Source organism: Trichophyton verrucosum, assembly GCF_000151505.1.
Source record: "Trichophyton verrucosum HKI 0517 chromosome Unknown contig00689_1.f1.exp, whole genome shotgun sequence".
Classification (NCBI taxonomy): domain Eukaryota; kingdom Fungi; phylum Ascomycota; class Eurotiomycetes; order Onygenales; family Arthrodermataceae; genus Trichophyton; species Trichophyton verrucosum.
Genome location: NW_003315279.1, coordinates 1 through 21,516, shown reverse-complemented (window position 1 = coordinate 21,516; position 21,516 = coordinate 1). Strand labels below are relative to the sequence as shown.

The 21,516-nt window shown below is 49.7% G+C and overlaps 8 protein-coding genes across 8 annotated transcripts; 5 read left to right on the top strand and 3 right to left on the bottom strand.

Annotated features, from left to right (window-relative positions):
* Positions 1–337: 337 nt before the first annotated feature.
* TRV_06284 (uncharacterized protein) lies at positions 338–933 on the top strand (the record flags this gene model as incomplete). The annotated part of the gene is made up of 2 exons (XM_003019648.1): positions 338–536; positions 722–933. Coding segments are annotated over 2 exons (411 nt in total), but the record flags the coding sequence as incomplete, so codon positions are not given.
* A 718-nt stretch (positions 934–1,651) lies between these two features.
* Positions 1,652–1,825, bottom strand: TRV_06283 (uncharacterized protein; the record flags this gene model as incomplete). The annotated part of the gene is made up of 1 exon (XM_003019647.1): positions 1,652–1,825. One exon carries the CDS (start codon positions 1,823–1,825, stop codon positions 1,652–1,654), a length of 174 nt encoding a protein of 57 aa, XP_003019693.1.
* A 481-nt stretch (positions 1,826–2,306) lies between these two features.
* Positions 2,307–5,308, top strand: TRV_06282 (uncharacterized protein; the record flags this gene model as incomplete). The annotated part of the gene is made up of 2 exons (XM_003019646.1): positions 2,307–3,052; positions 3,214–5,308. 2 exons carry the CDS (start codon positions 2,307–2,309, stop codon positions 5,306–5,308), a joined length of 2,841 nt encoding a protein of 946 aa, XP_003019692.1.
* A 644-nt stretch (positions 5,309–5,952) lies between these two features.
* On the top strand, positions 5,953–8,684 carry TRV_06281 (class I alpha-mannosidase 1A; the record flags this gene model as incomplete). The annotated part of the gene is made up of 2 exons (XM_003019645.1): positions 5,953–6,971; positions 7,043–8,684. 2 exons carry the CDS (start codon positions 5,953–5,955, stop codon positions 8,682–8,684), a joined length of 2,661 nt encoding a protein of 886 aa, XP_003019691.1.
* A 1,465-nt stretch (positions 8,685–10,149) lies between these two features.
* Positions 10,150–10,442, top strand: TRV_06280 (uncharacterized protein; the record flags this gene model as incomplete). Its single annotated transcript, XM_003019644.1, has 2 exons — positions 10,150–10,177; positions 10,249–10,442. 2 exons carry the CDS (start codon positions 10,150–10,152, stop codon positions 10,440–10,442), a joined length of 222 nt encoding a protein of 73 aa, XP_003019690.1.
* A 1,243-nt stretch (positions 10,443–11,685) lies between these two features.
* On the top strand, positions 11,686–13,307 carry TRV_06279 (uncharacterized protein; the record flags this gene model as incomplete). Its single annotated transcript, XM_003019643.1, has 3 exons — positions 11,686–11,892; positions 11,949–12,318; positions 12,505–13,307. The coding sequence occupies 3 exons, from the start codon at positions 11,686–11,688 to the stop codon at positions 13,305–13,307; spliced, it is 1,380 nt and encodes a 459-aa protein (XP_003019689.1).
* Positions 13,308–14,077: 770 nt separating this feature from the next.
* Positions 14,078–17,452, bottom strand: TRV_06278 (uncharacterized protein; the record flags this gene model as incomplete). The annotated part of the gene is made up of 7 exons (XM_003019642.1): positions 14,078–14,498; positions 14,554–14,630; positions 15,084–15,188; positions 15,221–16,819; positions 16,889–17,059; positions 17,125–17,287; positions 17,370–17,452. 7 exons carry the CDS (start codon positions 17,450–17,452, stop codon positions 14,078–14,080), a joined length of 2,619 nt encoding a protein of 872 aa, XP_003019688.1.
* Positions 17,453–18,036: 584 nt separating this feature from the next.
* TRV_06277 (uncharacterized protein) lies at positions 18,037–20,286 on the bottom strand (the record flags this gene model as incomplete). Its single annotated transcript, XM_003019641.1, has 4 exons — positions 18,037–19,583; positions 19,633–19,692; positions 19,825–19,888; positions 20,068–20,286. The coding sequence occupies 4 exons, from the start codon at positions 20,284–20,286 to the stop codon at positions 18,037–18,039; spliced, it is 1,890 nt and encodes a 629-aa protein (XP_003019687.1).
* Positions 20,287–21,516: the final 1,230 nt, after the last annotated feature.

Genomic DNA, 21,516 nt, shown 5'->3' with positions numbered 1-21,516 from the left:
GAGAGAGAGAGAGAAAAGAGAGAGCAAGGTCGGCCCGTCCTACATGTCCCGTTCTGCGAGGGAGGGTCGCGAGGGAGTCGACGATGGGGGGAAGAGAGGAAGAGGCGAAAAAGACAAGCAAGCACCGCCGCACCGCAGCGAAGGGAAGGGAAGGGGAGGGAAGGGGAGGGGAGGGGAGGGGAGGGGAGGGGAGAGTGGCAGGGAGGGAGCGCGGGAAAAGGGCTAGCAGTAAGTGATTAATGGTGATGGGTCAACACGACGACGACGACTTGCCTGCTAGCAGCAACGACGACGGCGATGAAGAGAGTGAGAGAGAGAGAGAGAGAGACGCACGCAGAGGAAAGACGCAGGAAAAAGAAAAAAGGGCGAGGAAAAGAAACGAGAGCGAGGAAAAAGAAAGGAAAGGCAGCGAAGGCGAAGAAACCTGAGAGCAGCAGCAAGACGAAGACGAGGACGAGAGAGTGATCTTCCTCTCTCTCTGTCTCTGTCTCTGCGTGTGCCTCCTTGGAAGATCTTCCTTGCCGCTGCGTCTGCCAGTTAGTTGTCTCTGTGGCTGATGCCCGGTCGGGTCGTCGCAAGGTCGCTGTCGAGGTTGAAGTCGAGGTTGAGGTTTGAGGTCGAGGTTGAAGTCGAAGGTTGAAGTCGAAGTCGCGGAAGAAGAAAAGACGAAAAGGAAAAGACGGCGGCCTGGCTGGGGGGGGGGGTTCCCCTCCCCGCTTAGTCAGCAGCCTTAAGAAGAAGAGGAAGAAGAAGAAGAAGAAGAAGAGAAGAGAAGAAGAAAGGAAAAAGAAAAAGAAGAGAAGCAGAGAAGAAGAAGATCGGTGGGAAAGGAAGAGCAGCGGCGACAGGCCGTCCTTCTGGCAGCTTTCTGTCGTTTCTACCGGCTTTCTAGAAGCGCCTGTTCCTGCAGCCAGCCAGCAGACGATGACTTAACTGACCACTACGGAGTACTACTACTACGGAGTAACTAGTTAGAGACAGCTCTCGATAGGCTAGCAGCACCATTGCTGGCATTTGTCACTGGCATCAGGCTGGTCTACCAGTCATGCTGCTGGCGACGTGTCGCTGCCAGAACTCGCACCTGGTCTTGGTAGAGAGAGTGATGGACCGACATCGCTGGCATCTCAACGGCTTGCCCTGGCGTGCGTGTGCGGGCTCGCCTCGCTGCTTGTTCCTTTTGCTGGCGGGCAGCTCGGCCAACCTGCGACTCGCCTACTACTATTTTTACTACCTTAACTACTTACATTACTCTATCTATACATACTCCGATCACTGACGTTCACTCGGCCGTCACTCTGCATCGCAATAAGGCTGTATCCCGATCCCTATCCTTGTCAGCCGCTAGCTTGCTGCGAGGCTAAGTTTAGTGACCGGACTCCTGGGCCCTCGCACATTAGTTATGTATCCTTTGCTGTCAGGGAGTCTGGTAGTCTGTAAGTCTGGAGTCTGTAGTCTGTGGAAGAAAGTTCTACTGCTAGATAGCACGGGCTGGCCGGCTCCAGGCGTCTGTTAATACAGACCTCAAGCGCAGTCTCGGCTATAGGGATGTAACCAGCTAGTTAGCTAGTTAGTTAGTTAGTTAGTTAAACGGGCGATGCTCTGGCCACGATGTAACTATATAACTCCCGACGACGGCCGACCGGTTAACTAACTACATAGTCACCTCCTGCTGCCGTCGTGCAGTTGCAGTTGACTCTAGAACCCTACACTGGCACTCTGCTGCTGCTTCTGGGATGTCTTCCGAGTAAGACATCCATCTTCTCTTCATCTTCTTTTTTTTCTCGTCTTCTCGTCTCTTCTTCTGCTTCTTCTGCTTCTTCAGCATAAAGTCACCAGATTAGTGTACCAGTCACGTGATGGTGATGCTTCGACGTCAACTTCAACGTCAAGACGAAAAGAAGCAGAAGAAGAAGACGAAGAAGAAGACAGCTCAAGTTGGTGGACGATGAATACTAGCATATAAGGCCTTGCTGGTACTCTCGCAGCAGTCGATGATCTGTCTGTACCAGTAACTACTAGTTAACTAACTAGCTATCAAGGTGCGTTCCTCTGGTTAGCTCCCACCAGACACCTCCTTGTGACCTCACAGAAGCCCATGGCTAGGCAGAGAAACACAACCCACGGGATTAAAGCCGTTTGCTCTTTTACAACTTATTTAATGCCGATGGCTAACCAACCCATATCTTGACTCTCTCTCTCTGCAGTGTCAGCTATCAGCTATATAGCTACAGAACATGAGTTCGGCCAGCAGTGGTGATATGCGAAGCTGTATCCTAGCTACTCCGTGACGTCAAAAGCACCCAACCATGAACCGCTTCATGCCCATAAACACCAGCACTACCCCGTCCATCTACGAGACTCTGCGCCAGTACGACGACGACGGCGACTCAGATGGCTCCGACGTCGAGAACCGCGCCGGCATGGCGGTCGACGAAGAGAACCTGATCGGACAGCAGTACACCGACTACGAGCTGGAAGACGCCCTTGCGCAGGCCTCGGATAGCCAGTCCAGACAGAGCAGTCCCTTTTCGCGTCGGTCAGCGCCTAGGAATAATGTAAACGTAGCCTCGGCCTTTCATGCTGGTCGTGCTCGCGCTGGTTCTCGTGCTGGTGCTGGTGGTGGTGCTGGTGGTAGTGCTGGGGGAGCAGAAGATACAGAGGCCGACGATGAAGTGCCTGCCTCCTTGCTGGTGGAAGGACATGCGGTGCCGAGCTCCCCCTTGCCTCCTCCGCCCATGCATCCGTTAAGGTCGAGTGGGATAGGCGAACATTCGCTGCATCTACGTGGGCCATCCTCTGCTTCCCCCTCTGGCCAGGCTCGGAACAACAACAGATGGGAGACCACGGCCCGGGGAATAGCTGAGCAGGAAGGCCCGCCGCGTGTCTGGGGGGTGAAGCAGAATGCTGCCCTGCGTCTGGCTGATCCCAGAGAGAAGGCCCTGTGGAGGTGGGCGAACGTGGAGAATCTGGATAACTTCTTGCAGGAAGTGTATGATTATTTCCTTGGGAACGGCATCTGGAGCATCATGCTAAGCAGAGCTTTCAACTTGATGTAAGTCACCTTACATTCTCCGTCTTTTATACATATATACATACATATATATACCTATATCTATGGTAGGCATATATTAACTGCTGTAGAACCCTGGCGTTTGTAGTCGGGTTTACTACTTTTCTCTCCAGCTGCATCGACTACAGAAGGGTGCCACATAGCAAGACCATGTCCCAGATTCTCATACCCGGGTGCGTGCGCAAGATGTCTGCTTTTTCTACCTTCTTGCTCTGGCTCTTCACCATATTCTGGATCGGCAAGGTATTCCAGTACGCCGTCGACTTCCGTCGTCTTCGACACATGCAAGATTTCTATCAGTACCTGCTCGGCATCCCGGATGCCGACGTCCAAACAGTCTCCTGGCAGCAAGTCGTCAGCCGTCTCATGGCGCTCAGAGACTCCAACCCTTCCACCGCCGCTGCCGTGTCTCCCAAACACCGCAAGTTCCTAGGCAGCCAGTCCAAACAGCGCATGGATGCACACGACATCGCCAACCGCCTCATGAGACGGGAAAACTACCTCATTGCCCTCTTCAACAAAGATATCCTCGATCTCACCTTACCAGTCCCCTTTCTCCGCAAACGCCAGCTCTTCTCCCGCACTCTAGAATGGAACCTGAACCTCTGCGTGCTAGACTATGCATTCAACCAGCAGGGCCAGCTCAGACCCCTTTTCCTCAAGGATACCCACCGCAAGGCTCTAAGCGACGGCCTTCGACGCCGCTTCATCCTTGCGGGATTCATGAATATCTTCATGGCCCCCTTCATCGTCACTTACTTCCTCATGCACTACTTCTTCCGCTACTTCAGCGAATACCAGAAGAACCCGTCCCAGATCGGGTCACGACAGTACACCCCGCTCGCCGAGTGGAAGTTCCGCGAGTTCAACGAACTCTGGCACCTCTTCGAACGCCGCACTAACATGTCCCGTCTCGCGGCGGACGAGTACATCGCCCAATTCCCCAAGGACAAAACAGTCCAGTTCGCTCGCTTTGTGGCCTTCATAGCCAGCGCACTTGCCTCTGTCCTTGCACTCGCAACTATCATCGATCCGGAACTTTTTCTCGGATTCGAAATCACACACGATAGAACGGCGCTGTTCTATCTCGGTATCTTTGGCTCCGTCTGGGCCGTAGCTCAGGGCGTCATACCAGCGGAAAACCTGGTGTTTGATCCTGAACTTGCCATCCGCAGAGTCATTGAATATACGCATTACCAGCCTAGCCATTGGCAAGGTAGGCTGCATAGCGACGAGATCAAGAAAGAGTTCTCGCTTCTCTACCAGATGAAGCTGGTTATCTTCCTCGAGGAAATACTTAGCATGATCTTCACGCCATTTGTCCTCTGGTTCAGCCTGCCGAAATGCAGTGATCGCCTGATCGACTTCTTCCGCGAATTCACCGTGCATGTCGATGGACTAGGATACGTTTGTTCATTTGCTGTTTTCGACTTCAAGAAGGGCAACAATATCATTCCACAGGGCCGCGATGCTAGTGGTTCTACCATTCCTGCCACGGGCGCCGCTGGTCCTAGTTCCGGCGGCGGTGCTCCTGTCGGACGGAACGACTATTACTCTACCCAGGACGGCAAGATGCTAGCATCCTACTATGGCTTCCTAGACCACTATTCAACCAATCCTACAGCTGGTGGGACACACGCGTACATGATGCATCGACGACAGAACCCGCAGTCCAAGCTGAATAGCGGAGACACAGGCACCAACCCGTATGACCGCGGACCCCAGCGCTCAATCCATCACAACCTGGGCCTGGACATGGCCAGTCTTCAGTCTCCTCCCCACGACCCGGTCATGGCACGGCCGATCTCACCGTTAGCGTCAGTTCTCCTAGACTCTCATCACCAGCCGCCGCCGCCGCCCATCGCAGGATTCAAGAACGTAAACCGTTTTCCAGGTCCCTCTCCACGAACCAGACCTACTCGCCAGCTAAACCTCATGAGAGGCGCCATCCCAGAGCCTATCGAGTCCCAGACCCGGTCTCAGTCCCAGTCTCAGGTAGCGACTCCCCGACTAACCGCCCGCGGATCCAGCAAAACTGCCTCAAGCTCCAGGCTAGCAGTAGACGACAGCCACTTCGAGGAATCATGGCGTATGAACCAGGCCGCTGAGGTCGAAGGCGAGGATAAGGAGGAAGACGAAGAAGATATCAACGAGGTTGTCGAGGGCGCCGGCGTGTTAGGTCTGATCCAGCAGTTCCAGATGACAGGAAACGAGGGCCGGAGGACAGTAGGAATGTGAAGGAGTCTTGTCGCTCACTTGTGTATATTTGCACTGCATATACGGGTTCCCACGGAGTTGGAGTTGGAGTTATCTGTCTTTCTATCTGGTGTAGACTTCTAGATGTTAGCAGTCAAGTCAATTAGCTAGTTATGCATACCCCCCAGGCGTCCCAGGGGTTGTTGGTCAGCCCTTTCAAGACATCCACGAAACAGCGTCCGCACAATACACATCTGACTTATATATATATAACCCCTTCTTGCCATCTCTCTGGACCCGCTCATCAGCCTGATAGTCAGTAATACAGCATTGATATCAAATTCTCTTCATAACGCTGGCTGTTCCAGCGCTCGAATCCACTTTAGTGCAGCCACCAAAAGACTAACCGGGCTATTTTTACGCTTATTTCTTCTTCCTCCTGCATGAATTCTCCAATATTTTTACTCTCCTGCTTCTCCACGCCGCTCAGCGAGAGCCCCCAGCAGGCCGTCCAGGGTTGAATACTGTTCGTGTGATGATGTAGGGATTATTCTCTCCATCCAGCCCATCGTTCTCAGCATACCACGCCGTATCAAGGACTTCGCTCATTGAACCGTCCGTCGTCTCCGGGCCGCGGAACAGACAGCCTCGGTCGAGCAGATCCCTCGCGGACAAGAGCCAGCACCATGTTTCGCTTCCGCCGGTATCGAGTCTACCTGATCTTCTCTATCATCTCAATTCTTGCCATTATCCATTTCTCTGGCTTTGGCGGCCTCTCGACCTCCTCGTATGCGCCGCCCGTCCCTGTCCTGAGGCCCGACAGCCCCAAGCAGCCGGCCCAGCAGCCGCAACAACCACAGCAACCACAACAACCTCAACCGCAGCCTCCAGTCAAGGACGAGAATAAGCAGAAACCGATACCGCCTCCTGCTCCGCCAGTGCCTGAAAAGGGTCAACAGGGCCAGCAAGATGGCGGTGGTGTCAATCCGCCGCCTCCTCCTCCTCCTGTAAAAGAAACGCCGCCGCCATCACCGCCGTCGCCAGCCGTACCCGCACCTCCAGCCAATGTACCGAGCAACAACGGACACGATCTACCTGGTGGGAAGGGCAGACAAGAAGACGAGGACGGAGATGGCTCGGAGACAAGCTTGCCTCGATGGGAGAAGCAGCCTGAACACTTCCCCGTTCCGTCGGAGGATGTCATCCCCTTACCAAAGGGGACTCCCAAGAACCTGCCCAAAGTCCAGTTCAAGTTCTCCCCTGAATCCGCCCTAGCGAAAGACGAACGCGAACAGAAACTTGCCCGGATCAAAAACTCGTTGAAACATGCCTGGGATGGATACAGACAACGTGCTTGGATGCATGATGAAGTGCGGCCTCAGTCGGGCGGATACAGAGACCCCCTTATGGGCTGGGGTGCTACGCTGGTTGATTCTCTGGACACGCTCTGGATAGCTGGGATGAAGGAGGAGTTTGAAGAGGCCGTGCGGGCCGTTGGCAAGATCGACTTCAAGACCAGCAGGAGGAAGGATGTTCCCTTGTTCGAAACCGTTATTCGCTATCTCGGTGGCCTCATTGGTGCATATGACATCTCAGACGGCCGGTACGGGACTCTGCTTGACAAGGCCATCGAGCTTGCGGAGATCCTGATGGGTGCGTTTGACACCCCAAACAGGATGCCGGTCACCTACTACATTTGGTCTCCGTGAGTTGGTTCTATTTATACCATTTGTCTGTTTCTGTTATGCAACTAACCTGGTTGTATTTGCGATTTAGGAAATTTGCATCCCAGCGTCACCGCTCGGGCAAGAGGGTTGTCCTGGCTGAGCTCGGCTCGATGTCGATAGAATTCACTAGACTGGCCCAGATCACTGAGAACAACCGCTACTATGATGCGATAGCGCGTATCACAAATGCCCTTGAGAAATGGCAGCCTGAGACAAGCGTGCCTGGCCTCTGGCCTTCGTTCCTGGACGCTTCAGGGTGTAAACCCCTACCAAGAAAGCAGAGACCGCAACAGCAGATTCCAGACTTTCCACCATCCAGCCCGGGTGCTCCTGGGTCCTCGTCGCAGCAACAAAGACCACAGCAAGACAACGCCGGTCTTGGGAAGCGAGATGGAGACACTTTGCTTCCAGGAGAAGAGCCTGCGAATTATGGAGGCACGGTGGCCTCGTTGCCCAAAGTCGATACAGCTCCCCCTCTCAAGCTGGATATACCCGAGGACAAGCCATGGCAGCGACCTGAGACCGAATTCGAAGAGCACTGCGAAGAGCAGGGCCTGGCATACCCACCCGGTGTAGTCAGTGCAACGTACACCTTGGCTGCCCTCGCAGACTCGGTCTATGAGTATCTTCCAAAGACATATGCTCTCCTAGGTGGTCTAAACGACCAGTATAAAAACATGTACAAGCTAGCCAGGGATGCAACTCTGAAGCACATTGCTTTCAGGCCCATGCTTCCAGACTCCAGGGACATCCTCTTTATCGCAGATACCACCACATCCACCACAGCGGGAGACGGGCGGGGTTTCGACTACAAATACCATCCCTCACATCTTGGCTGCTTCGTCGGGGGTATGTTTGGACTTGGATCCAAGCTCTTTGGCCTGGAGGAAGACCTTGAAATTGCGAAAAAGATGACCGACGGCTGCGTCTGGGCATACAATGTTACCACGTCCCAAATCATGCCCGAGGCCTTTGCAGTGCTTCCATGCAAGGATATGCAAAATTGCAAATGGAATCAGACCGCATACAACCACGCTGTCTACCCGTATAATCATATGCAGCAACACAGCCCAGACTCCCTTATTGGCATGAGAAATGCAGGCGATGCTACCGTGAAGAAGCCAACTGCCATTAATAAAGCCGATGCTAGCACATCGACAACGCCACTATCCCCCAAGAAACAAGGCCTGGGCCGTCCTCAGCAGACTCAATATCCCACTGCTGGAGGCAAGTTTGCCAAACGAGGAGATACACGCGAAACGCCTATCCCTGACCGCATCATCGGGGATCCGTCCAGACCGGTTCCGGGTGGAGCGGCAGTACCTACATCCACCTCCATGTCGCACGCACAGCTTGTTGATAAGCATATCAGGGACGAGCGCATCCCTCCAGGTATGACGAAAGTCAACTCGGCGAAGTATATCCTTCGCCCCGAGGCGATCGAGTCGGTCTTTATCATGTATCGCATTACCGGCGATGAAGCCTGGCGGGAAAAGGGCTGGGAGATGTTCAAGGCCATTGAGCGCGCCACACGGGTTGACTACGGACACTCCGCCATTCGAGATGTCACGAGCGAAGAGCCTGTTTTCCAGGACGAAATGGAATCCTTTTGGATAGGCGAGACGCTCAAATATTTTTACTTGCTTTTCAGCGACCCGGGTGTCGTTAGCTTAGACGACTACGTTCTGTAAGTCCATAATTATTACCCCTTATACCACCACCCTGGAAGAACTCCGCATACTCTGTCTGTGTACACTGCCAGTAGCTAACTTATACTTCTGTGCAGCAACACGGAAGCACATCCGCACAAGCGCCCCTCTTTGGCGTACTTATAGAGTGCTCATATATATATATACTTGCCCTATATTCGGAACCCGCTGCGGAATTATGTTGCTTACGCACGTACTCCGTACGGAGTATGTTCTCGAAGATACCCGCACCTTGTTCCAGCTATAGTAAGCCACGACTCCAGTCCCTATGACGATATCAGATTCGTCAAGTATGGGGAATTATTCAATTACTTGCGTGCTCTTGTGTATATAGATATATATATATACTTACTTCCCGCCCGTCTCCCTCTTTTTCCATATAGACAATCCACGTTACGATACATGGCAGATGTCAATTAATAAATGAAACGCAATTTGCTCGCCTCCTATCCGCTTGCCTAGAGTCTGTACTATATTGTTTTAGCGAGAGCTAGTCTCTTGGTGTTTTTGCTGCGTTGCAGCGGTGTCCTGTAACTGTCTGAGACTTGTAGCACATCTCCAACCTCCAGCCTCCAGTGTCTCCGTATGCTCGCCCGCTCTGAAATCCCCCCAGCATGCACCTCATTGCCCTGTCTCTACGGAGTACCCTGTTCTTTAAAGTTAACCTCGCATCTCTGCACTTGTTCCGTCTCCCTTGACCCGTCTGAGGCCCCACGCTCGTCAGGTTGCGATACAGCCCCTGACTAGCGCAACCGAACAACCCCTGAAAGTAGGCCCCGAAACGACGGGTGTGAGGATGCGCAACCCCGTCTATACCCCGTCGGCCCTGTCAGTAACAAGTCAGTGCCTTGACAGGTTTCCAAGACACCTGCTGGTCCTTGTTATTTTGCCTTGTCTTCGGGAATCTACCCTGAAAAGTAGAGATACATGTTCTCCGTACACCAACATATCCCCCCCCCAGACGGCTGCGCAGGCCAACTCTAACGCAGAGATCCATAACTTCGATCAGCGGAATTCAGCGAGAAATTGCCTAATCTCGTTTGGAACCCCTGGAGAATACCCGTATAGACATAATAATAATACCCACGCCGAAGAAAAGGGTGTCGTGCACTACGTATATACGTGTGTATATATAAATCGCCTTCGGAGCCCCGTTGAGCCTAATAATGTTGGTAGCCACAGTTGTTTTATTCCACAGGACGTTGATATAGTTGATCTATTTCTCCCTTGAATAAACAGCTTCTACCTTCTTCTCTTCCTTCTTTACCTTCAGGGCTCTCCACGTTCCTTATTTCAACCCGCACCCCGAGCCAGATATCTGTCGTTTACTTTCCTTTTTTAATTTGTCATATCTACTACCGTCTCAGCCAAAAGGGACATCCTCTCTCTCTCTCTATACATACATACTGCAAGATAAGAGCCGGCTCTTACAACCAGCACAGTCACGATGGGTCTCAAGGACAAGATTGAAGAAAGTGCGTTAACTATCTATTAACTGCAGCTGTCAATCAAGCTACCTCAACGGCCAGCTAATGTACATACGCAGTCATGGAGTTCCGCCGTCTGGAAAACAGATATGCTCGCCGCAAGAACCGACACACTCTTACCTATGGTGCCCAGTATGTCGACGGAGAATACATCTACGGCCCCGGCAGCCCAGCTGTCTCTCCATCCCCATCAGCCACCACTGTGCGGAAGCAGTCCACCGGCGGCAAGTCCTCCAAGTGGGGAGGAAAGTAAAGGGAGATGGGCTCACTGAGGGCCACACGCAATGCAAGAAGTGGCCTGGAGCCGATATAATTTTAATGACGTGAAACGGCCGCCAGGTTTGGGAAGACAGCAAAGCCGCCTGCTATGGCCCGTTGGCTGCTTCCAGGGAGGACGCGACTGGGGAGGCTTCGAGGTCAAGATAGTGATGGAAGGTGTTTCTTTTCAGAAAGCTATGCATGTTTTGTCACCCTGTGATAGACGGAAATGCATTTATATCTTGAGTTAGTAGAGCAAATACCTCGTTTCCGCTGGCGCCGTCAAGGAGCAGAATATCCAGATCCCTTATTCACAATATACTGCATGGCATGTTAATAGCCAGTAACTAACTACCTAAATGGCTACACGTAACTAGATAACTAGTTATATAACTATCGCTCATGTCATTGGTTTGTGGCCATCTTGTTCTCCAATATCCTACAACATACTATCGACCATCTCTCTACTTGAGCAAGATTCGCTGGGCGAAGTAATTTTGTCACTATATATTATATCTATCAAACAAATTGAGCCGGCGACAGTTATACCCAGTTATCAAATATTGAAGAGAAGCTTGTCCATATAGTCCATCGTCCGCCCCCTTTATTGACTTGTAGCTTGAGTCTCGTCGCGAGCCTTTGCCCCCTTATCGAAACGAAGTCCGATGCTCTTTTCAAGCCGAGCGTCTGCTCAGGCCTTGCTATCAAGCTTGGCCAATTAAATAGCTCGCTTTTCTACCCCTGGCAACCCTCGGGCGTCATGGAAATTGTCGACTGTTTTGTTGTTGCTCTTTGGGTCTTTATGCAAATCACATTTATTGGCCCCTAGCTGATAAATATTAGCCAGCAGAGTATGACCCAAAAACACGCGCGCGCACAGAGAGGGAGAGAGAGAAAGAGAAGGTGAGGGAGGAGGTCTCTACTGGTTTTACTTCTTATTGCATTCATATGCTATGGGGCTGTTTCGCCTCCTTTCTCGGTGCCATACCAGAATTTCTCAATCATGCCATCCGTACTATTCACCAAACCGCCCCAGTACCCTTTGTTGGCCCAGAGCGATATTCACGCCTCAATCTCAATATGGTAAGTCCTAATAGCATGTGCATGTAGATAGCAGCTAATTAACCGATGGCCGTCTAGCTTCAAATTGGGACGATGAGAGCTTCTATCGTTATACCGGCGGCCGCTGGTTGTTTAATGAAGACAAACAGATGGCAGATCGATCCGTCAGATTCAGCATGACGGAACTGGTTCGCGCCGCTGCTATATCCCAAGGCTGTGATATATCTTCTTGCATTAAAGTGGAAAAACTTCCTGAAGGCGACTATAACAAGGTCTTTCTTATCAGCCTGCATGGTGGACACCAAGTGGTTGCGAAAGTGCCTAACAAAAATGCTGGGTTCCCTTTTTATACTACAGCTAGCGAGGCTGCCACCATGAGCTTCGTGAGTTTATCTACTTCTATATGTTCTGAAGATGGAGTTTATTAATATATTTCTAGGGAAGAAATGTTGCTGGGCTTCCAATACCAAAAGTGTATGTCTGGAATCCACATACATCTGATAACCATGTCGGTGCAGAGTACATCATTATGGAAAAGGCCAAAGGTGTCCTGCTGAGCTCCAAATGGCCATCCATGAAAAAGGACCAAAAAATCAACTTGATAAATAACGTTATTTCACTTGAAAAATCCCTTTTGATCCACAACTTCCAACATATCGGAAGTTTATACCATAAATCCGACCTTGATGGAGTGCAAGATCGCAACAGGTTTTTTGATACCAGTTATGGGGATTTTGTCCTTGGGCCCAGCACCGAAAGAAATTTTGTATACGATGGGAGAAGGGCTGTGAATACAGATAAAGGGCCTTGTAAGCCACTGTAGCCATCCTTTTACCCTATCTGTTATTGCTAACTTCTGCAATACGTGGCAGGGAATTCTGCGTTAGAATATATTCTGGCCTCCTCCACACGGGAAAGAGAATGTATTGTTCGGGGACTTGGGTTTCCGCGGCCGGAGGGAATATTTGGTGGCCCCGGAGGCTATAAGCCTACAGCAAAGAGCAAACTCGATGTGCTAGATGACTTTGGGAAGATTGCAGCATATCTCCTTCCCAAAGACACATCTATACATATCCCAGTTTTGTGGCACGGTGATCTCCATGACAACAATATCTTTGTCGACCCAGATGATCCGTCGAAAATCCTCTCCATCATCGATTGGCAAACTACTCATATCGCACCACTTTTCCAACAAGCTCGGACTCCAGAATTTCTCGACTTCATCGGCCCTCATCCATCCGTTGGCCTTACACCCATGCCTCCACTACCAGACAATTTCGATTCATTGAGCGCAGCCGAGAAGGAAGAAGCCGAGAAGTTGCAGTCAAAGCAGTCTCTGTTTAAGATCTACGAAATACAATCTGGCCGCAACAACATGCCTGTCTTCAAGGCGTTGCAGCATTCACAGACTCTGGGTATCCAAATCATTTCACTTATATCCCAAGTGTTCAACGGTGGAGAACCTATCATAAAAGGGCAGCTAATACAACTCGCACTTGACTGGGAAAAAGTTGTGGGCCCAGACGGTCCCCCCTGCCCGCTTCAATTCACCGAAGCTGATATTGCAGCGCAGAGGGTGGATCAGCAAAAGTGGGAAGAAGGAGTACAAATGAAAGGGGACGTGTTGGAGGCTCTTGGAGGTTCAGAACATGGCTGGGCGGGCTGGTCCAGCCATGAGGATTACGATGTGCTCACGAAGAAACTTGCGGTAGTCAAGGAGCAATTTCTAGAATACATGGCTAACAATGAAGCTGAGAAAGAAGCGTGGGAAAATGTATGGCCATATAGGGATGATTAATTTATGGACCCTAGAGCTCTCGGAATATTCCAACATTCCCTGTAGGAGCAGCGTAATATTGATTAACCCATGCATATACTTATCAAGCTGATGCTCACCCCCCCTTTTACTTCCTGACAAGCCACTATACTTGGAAGCGGCATATATTTGTACCCCATTGCATGGAGAAGCATACCGGGTATAAAAGTACGAGATTTCTGCTCCTTCACACCCCCCTACTGAGCTCAGCTGCGGCTGTCCATGGACCTGCCGTCCGAAGACGAGGGGCCCGTGTTTTCTTTCTGCTGACCCTCAAAAGCGACATGGGATAGAGGTTTCAAGCGGATATATATGAGTGGCATGTATATTCACTTCCCCCCCATGTCAATGCACAACAATTTGAATCAGCCAAGGGTGTAGTGGTTATTTACAGCTCCAGGTAAACAAGGGAAACGGACAGGGAAGCAAATAGGCTACTATGTGGCAATCCATCGAAGGCACAAGTACATCACGTTAATTTTACGGTTGCTTCTATCTATATCTGCGCTGGGATTCTGGAAAATTTCCTTTGGTGACCTTAACTATCCCTTGTCGTAGGATTGACGGCGATCCACGGAGTAAGATGAAACACGCTCGGCGCGCAGAAATCTAGGAAGGAGATCTTTAATATGTGAGACGGCTGGTTATTAGTGTTAACAGGGTTCATTAAAAGAATATGTAAACTGTAAATGTCGGCCAACTATGAAAGACCGTGTGTCGTCTCTGAGTACTGGTTGCGTGTCTATCTTCCATCACTTCTTTGATTTCCTTTGCCCAATTCCGCTCAACCGACCAAATGTCCCAAGAGGCGTCTTTGATTTCGCCGTCGATCCGCCCTTTTGGGTCCCGAGAGAATCGCCCTGAGCTCCTGGACGTCGGGCACCATTTCCGATTCCGAGGGCGCCGACCGGAATGTCGGAAAGCGTCCTGTCGATACCACTGCTATTTGGTTCATACAGTGGAAGCGATGCTGTGGCCATTGTTGAAGTTGATATCCCGTTTCTGTCTATTTCAAGATCTCTCTGGGATCTACGTTGAGATCTTCTCGATCGTTCCTGGACGCTCTTAAATTTTTCGAGCAGATCAGCCCATCGGATGACGCTCTCCTCGCGGGACTTAAGTCGTCCGGACCGTTCATACGGCCCAGTGCTTGTCGATCCAGTCAAAGTCGGCCTATATACTGATTAGCGTGGAGCTGCGATAGGCCTCCTAATGTGGATTTACTTACGGCCGCATTCCAGCATACAGCAATCCAATATTACTGACACTATTGAGGCGGTTCTTCAGTGCTGCAAATGCGGAGCTCTGTGGGAGCAGCATTAAAAGGCCATAAAGGCATTTATATAAATATGGATATTTATCAGGCTCGAGAAGTTGCAGGCGGAGGTCTTTACGGAGTCAGTGACACTTCTACCTCTGGAGCTCTAGGGGTTCTCTTACAGGTAAACACGGGTGATTCAAGTAGCTGAACCAGTTTGTCTATTTGAATCAACATGTTGACCGTCATTTCTAACTCAGCACTGGAAAGTAAAAAGGGGGTTAGTATAGGCCATCGCAGAGTGGAGACGCCTGAAGACTCACAATATCTGCAAAAGGTTATATGCTTGTTCATAAGCTTGAGCAAGCAAACACAAGGAAAATGTGGCTACAGAGTTGTGACACCATGACCTAAAGAGCGCAACGAAAAACATTTGACCGTCCTAAAGAAAGGCGTGTTAAAATTGAGTGATACCAAACTACAAGCTAAAAATGGCTTACTTTGGTTTCTAGATTTCTTAGCCGTTTCCTGAGGTCGGCAAGTTCGGGAGCGGTTATGAGGTTGTTATTGAGATTCTGGATCATGATACTGGCAAACTCAATGTCCTAGAGGAACATTAGCATTTAACATTTCTTACATTGAATGGAGAAAATGGATGCCTCACCTCTTCCTTCTCGAGACAGTCTGCCAGTGTTCGATATATTCTTTCTGGACTCAGATTCATACAAAGTTGCCGGATGATGAGATTACCACGACCTTCAAGGAGTTTCCTATCCGTCGAAAATAATTGGAGGAGATCCACCATGAAAGACGCAAAATAACTATCTTCGCTATTTCGAGATATCTGGGATAGGAGCTGCAAGTCTCGGGTGACAACAGCGTCTGCCGGGTCTGATAGTGTTTTAAGGAGTGCAGGAAATGTTCCGTCATGGAAAGCAAGAACTTTCCGGGGAGCTTTTCGGTGAAGCATTATGAGCCATGCCAATGCAGCAACTCTAGTGGCTTCATTTTCATTCAGAAACTGAAGAGTTAGAGCATTAACTGCTGCAGCATAGTCTAGGTCTGATGTTTGCTCCGAGGCTTGCTCTGATGGTTGAGATGCTAGTGCAGGAGCTGGCTCCGTCCTGGACGCTGGCCGTGATGTTTGTTTGCGTGTATCGCTGGACGCTATCGACGCCTGTCTTGTAACAGGAGTGGGTGTTCGGCGGCCCTCCCCTTCCTTACCACTAGCTTGGACAGCCGCAAGAGGAGGAGATGTCTTGGGTGGCTCATTTTGAGGAGCATCTTCGGTCAGAGAGACAATATGCTGCATAAGAGAGTTATTGACACGGTTGGCTGCTTGCCGTACTTCATCTGAGCCGCTTGACAGAGTTGGAAGTACTTGTGACAAGAGCCTTGGAACAAATTGCAGCATGTCTGCAGGACTGATTTCGAAGAAACTATCAATCCAACGGAGTGCGGTTAACTGGATTTCATCTTCTGTAACGCCAGCAAAGAACTGTAAGTAGTTGGATAAAACATAATATAAGGATAAGTAAGGGTGCTTACCAGAGTTTGTATCGACGAAATTGACTAAAATTTCCAGTATCCTCGAGTGGTCAACATGAACATCCTGACCGGGCACCCAGTCACCATATGGGTTGTTAAGATGGTCGTCATTCGCAGTAGCAGACTCGGAGTCCGCAATAGCATTGTCACTCACAGCATGCGAAATGCTCAATTCGGAGTCGACACTTTTACTATCACTGGCAGATATCTTCGACTGTCCGCTCTCATGGTCACGACGACTTTCGGCAATGCCTTTTTTAACTCTTGCTATTCGTTTTATCTCATTGAGAAACCTTTCCAGAAGCCCTTGGGTAGCAGTGTGCACATCCCGATTTGTATCACTTAGAAATTTGAACAAGCCTCCTAAGAATGCTGGCAGATAGGTAACAAGCTCGAGATCGGGTATTGTGTCCAATAATGTAAGCCAGGAGACTAGGAAATTCCGAGCAAAAGGGTTTTGAACGTAAATCCTGTCTTGAAGCAGAGGAATGAACTTTGCAAGTGAAAATGCTGTGGGTATGTCCTCAAGCTCATCCACGTCTTTGCCATCCTCTTCGTCTGATATATCCGGGCGTGAGGCCTCTAACGCAGAAACATAGGACGCTGCAGATTCAGCAACGATGTCTTTTATCAATCGATCGAGAAGCTCTGCGCCGTTCTTCACCGACAGTTCTGAATCCGATGCTAGCTTTATACTCGTAGAGTTAGCATGCCGTCAATACAGCGATAAGTGACATCCTGGGTAATCGGGACTAACCTTGCACAGAGCATCGAATATATCGTTGAAGTAGAGTAGAATCTCCCCCTTGGCCACTTTTGCGATATTATACATGCTTTCACAGGCATAATATCTGACTCGGGCATCCTGACCCGTGAAGCAAGCTAATACCGGCGGTACAATATCCTTCAAAAAGGGTGCAACCTCATCCTAACCCACAGTTAATCGCTGTTGTCTTTACCATTTGCACACCCACCCGCACTGGAGTTACTCACAGATCCCAAGGCAATAGCTGCTGCTGCCAGGCCTATTAGGCCTCCATTCCTCGCATGGGGCTGGTGCACGGCATAGGCGTATTCATGACATAGCTGATCAATTATTCCTTTTATTTTTGTACTATCCCCTCTTGCGATAGATTCTCTGATTGTCTTCTCGAGTCTGCACGAAGGGTAAAGTATTCCGTTAGCTCATCACTCTGCTCTCTTCTGTCGATGACGGGGGGTTCAGTAAAGAGGCCTACTCCAAAGCACCCTGTTTCCTCTTATCGTAAAGCTTATCGTTCAGCAACCGCTGGATGGACGGGTCCATGTATATCGTCGCCATGGCCGCGCGTATAGGAGATGAGTCGGCTAAGTATATCTAAAGGAAGACGCTGCTCGCATGCTGCTATCGATTCATGACGGATTGGTGCTGGTATTGATGGGAGTTGAATGGCGGCGGGAGAGCAGCCAATTGCTGTGATGTTCCAGAACTTGGCTGCGGCGGTGAATAACTAACAACGAACGGGCGATGGAGACTGCCGCTTATCAATGCAGGTGGATACAGGCTGTAGACTGTTACTGCTACTGAGCAGGCTGGCCGGTTTTTGAAGCAGAAGGCGAAGCTCTAGAACCCGCTGGCATCTAGCGTCTCCTGACGGTTTGTGTAGCAGAGAATCTGAGGTGTAACTAGCAGAACGTCGTCGATATAACCAAGACACTAATGGAGTTAATGACGACATCCCAGGCATTAGCTCAGGGCGCATAGTTATATAAGAGCAGACGGATGAATAAACGAGTTTTGATATATTCTAGACCTTGTTTCTGAATATTACATCAACCATGTGGCATATAAAAGAATCATCTCTAGCTTTCGCTCCAGCTATACATAAACGCTGACCCCTATCGAAATAGAAAATAATACTCCAATTAATGGCTGATATACTGGAAGACTGCGCTGACTGCTTGCTCGGTCGTTTCCTGTCGTAACAATAAATCCTGGATCCTGTTCATAGGACCCTTCTCGCCTGTGTTGACAAAATGGTTCCAGGAACTCGTGTCGCCGTACAGCATTGCAGGTGCCTTGATATGCTGTGTCCCATCCGGCCTGCAGCGTTTACACTTGAAGGTATCATGTGTGTCACTGGTCGTGCCTGGCTTAAACTGGAAGAGTTCTCGCAGTGAGTCGAGACTGAAGTGGCGCTCGACGTCCTCGGCTGAATCAACCACGCATGATGATAGAGATTGCTTGTGTGATTGACGTTGAAAGATCTTCTCCTCAATCGTGCCAGTGGCAATGAATCGGTAAACAAAACAGTCCTTTGACTGGCCATCACGCCACACTCGAGCCAATGCCTGTTGGTCGGCAGCAGGGTTCCAATCGGGATCAAAGAGTACCAAACGGTTTGCTCCAACCAAGTTGATGCCGCATCCGCCTGCCTTACTGGAGAGCAGGAAGACAAACTCTTCTCCGTTCGGGTCATTGAATTTATCGACTAGCTTTGATCGTTTCTTAACACCCATAGTTCCGTCAAGGCGTATACAGCCATACGCACGAGCTCGGCACAGACGCTCGAAAAGGTCCAATGTCTGCGTGTAATTGCTGATCAGGACGATTTTATCATTAGTATCCTGTCGGATACGTGCAAGCATTCGATCCAAGACCATCATTTTACCAGAGTACCAAGTCTTAACTTCACGGTCCCCTCTGCGGCCATTGGATACCGTCATATCTTCGGGGAAATATTGCTCGCATCCTGGTAGATCTTCTGAGAGCTTCAAAAGATCAGGGTGATTGCAAAGCTTTTTCAAAATACCAATTGCCTTCAAAGGCTGACTTCCTTTACCACGAAGGAGACTCTTGATTTCAGGACTCTGGATGAAGTGGTTGTATAGATCCAGCTGGAATGGAGCAAGATTGCAGAAGACAACGTGCTCATACTTGACGGGGAGATATTTGGACAAAAGGTCATTGCTCCTTCGAATAATGAACTTATTAACGAGATTAAGAAGTTCAGCAAGGCGCTCATTGCCTTTCTTCTGCTGCTCATCGGTCCCATCTGCATCACGGCCACGGAGAATGGGAATTTCATATGTCTTGTGGAATTCGCTGCGTGACCCTAGTATGCCCGGGTTCGCAAAGTCGAGAAGACTGAAGTATTCAGACAAGTCGTTTTGAATTGGAGTTCCAGAAAGGATGACGCGTTTCTGGACGTTGAGCTTGTTCAGTGCTACGTAAGTTTGGCTGTCAGCATTTTTCAGCCGATGCCCTTCATCGCAGAGAAGAAGCCCAATTTGGGTATCCCGAAGTTCATCTGAATTCATTCGCAGTGTTTCATACGAAACAATTAACACGGGCCTGACAACGGATCGGCCAGAAGCAATTGCCCATTGCCTTAGCTGGGATGTTAGTTCCGTCTTCGAAGCTTTCCCATCGATCACAAAGGGGTTTATAGCGTCCTTGCCCAGCCATTTTACTAAAATTATTAGAACACAATACGTAAAGGCGGCATTTCGCGAACATACCTAGTTCATTGGCCCAGTTGCCAACTAGCGTAGCTGGGCATGCAATAACCGCCTTTTGGACTGTAGGTTTACCTGCCTCAGGCGATTGTTTAAGTAAGGTCCACATCAACGTGATACATTGCAACTACGGATGTCAGCTTAATACGGAAAGCGTAGCGAATAGAAAACTTACTGTTTTACCAAGCCCCATACCGTCTGCCATGATGCATCCATGGGCATTCTTATCAACAAGTCCGGTCGTACATCGATATAGAAACTACAGGGGTTAGGCAAGGCAAGCCACACATGTCAACGATTACTTTTCAAGCCGAAAAAAAAAAAAAAAAAAAAAAAAAAAAAAAAAAACTTAATAATTAAAATGATAAGCCACCAGCCAGGTGATGGGTCGGCTTCTAGTTGTATATGGATGGTTGTGAGGTGAAACCTTCCGCTCACCTCTGACTTCTGTGGTTGCCAAAGCTTTCGTTTCAATGTAGCTGGGCAGGGTATAAACAACTGCTGTACTCCGTAGATCGTGAACATGACACCTGACACTCTGGATAAGAGAAACGCTTGTTGCCAGAAGGGGGTAGCATGTCTTAGGGTCTTGCTTTTGCTAAGACCGATAGCCATCAACCATGTTTCATCTCCTCCTCTGTTGGCGCCTAGGGACATCCCCGGCATCGAGGGGTCTGTTACTAAGTTACCGACCCACCGAGATCGAAGCCAGGGGTGAGCTTTGAAATAACAAAGTGGATTTTGCGGCATCCGAGCTTGTACGCCGTACAGGTAAGTATACCAAAGGCCACTCTTGGTGCAGGGGAAAACCTGGAGCGGCAACAGCATTGTTGGTGCTGTTGGCTGTTGGAGGGAGAGGAAATAAACAGTTGACGTTGGAATAAAAGAAAGATCGCGGGTGGAGCTTGGAACATCACATTTCCCAACTGGGCAAAAGAGACGACCACTCCAAGAGCCTCACTCCACCTCCGTGTGTTTTCTTGATATCAACACAACTGCACCCCCAGTTTTAGCGGCATACGGGGTGCTCCGTACTCTTTACAACTGCACAGCTCCCCAAGGCACATCAGAGACTTGACAGGAGCGGGTGGACTCTGTTTCGTGGGACCAATGGCCCAACCAGCCAAGCTTGCTCTCACGCATTCGCAGCATTCACACTATCGCAATTCTCACAGGGGAGGGAGACGCCAGCTGGTACGGAGTTCTCAGTACCCATGTCGCGCGTATTAGGGGCTGAATCGCCGGTATTTCTCTTCCCAAAGAGAGTGGTGGTAAAATAAGAAAGGCATATTCTGATACCTCGATCGACTTGGGTCTGAACCATGGTGAGTGCTGAGCTGGTGCTGAAAAAGGTACAAGAAAAAGAAACGGATTGGAAGACAAGAAAATAACAATAACAATTATAATAGTAATAATAACGAGAACTACTCCGTACAGTGTTCTGTACTATGAAAAGAATCCCTATCCACGTGCCCTCGGCTTGCATGGTCTAAAAAACACTATCAGAAAGCAACCTATCTCGACCCGAGATTGTCGTGACAAATCTCGCCTGGCAACGAGCCAGCTGTGGATCATAACCATCACAGCACTCAACAGAAACGGTTCGGCTAGCTCAACGGGCCCTTGGCAGTAGGATGAAGATGTCCTTTTACCTCGGGTTTCTATCCTCGGAAATCCATCATATAACTAGAGAATGAATGTGATGGCATACATATATACAGAGGGTATCTCGACAGCAACTTGGCTGCAGTTGAAAGACTCTGTGAGGCATTATTGTCTTGCTATCTTTCCAGGCAGCGAGTTGAGGTAAGGTCCCTTCCGTGAAAAACAAGATGGTACCTGAAACTGGTCAACCGTTTTCTTCATAGGCTGTCAAGCTTCGTTTGC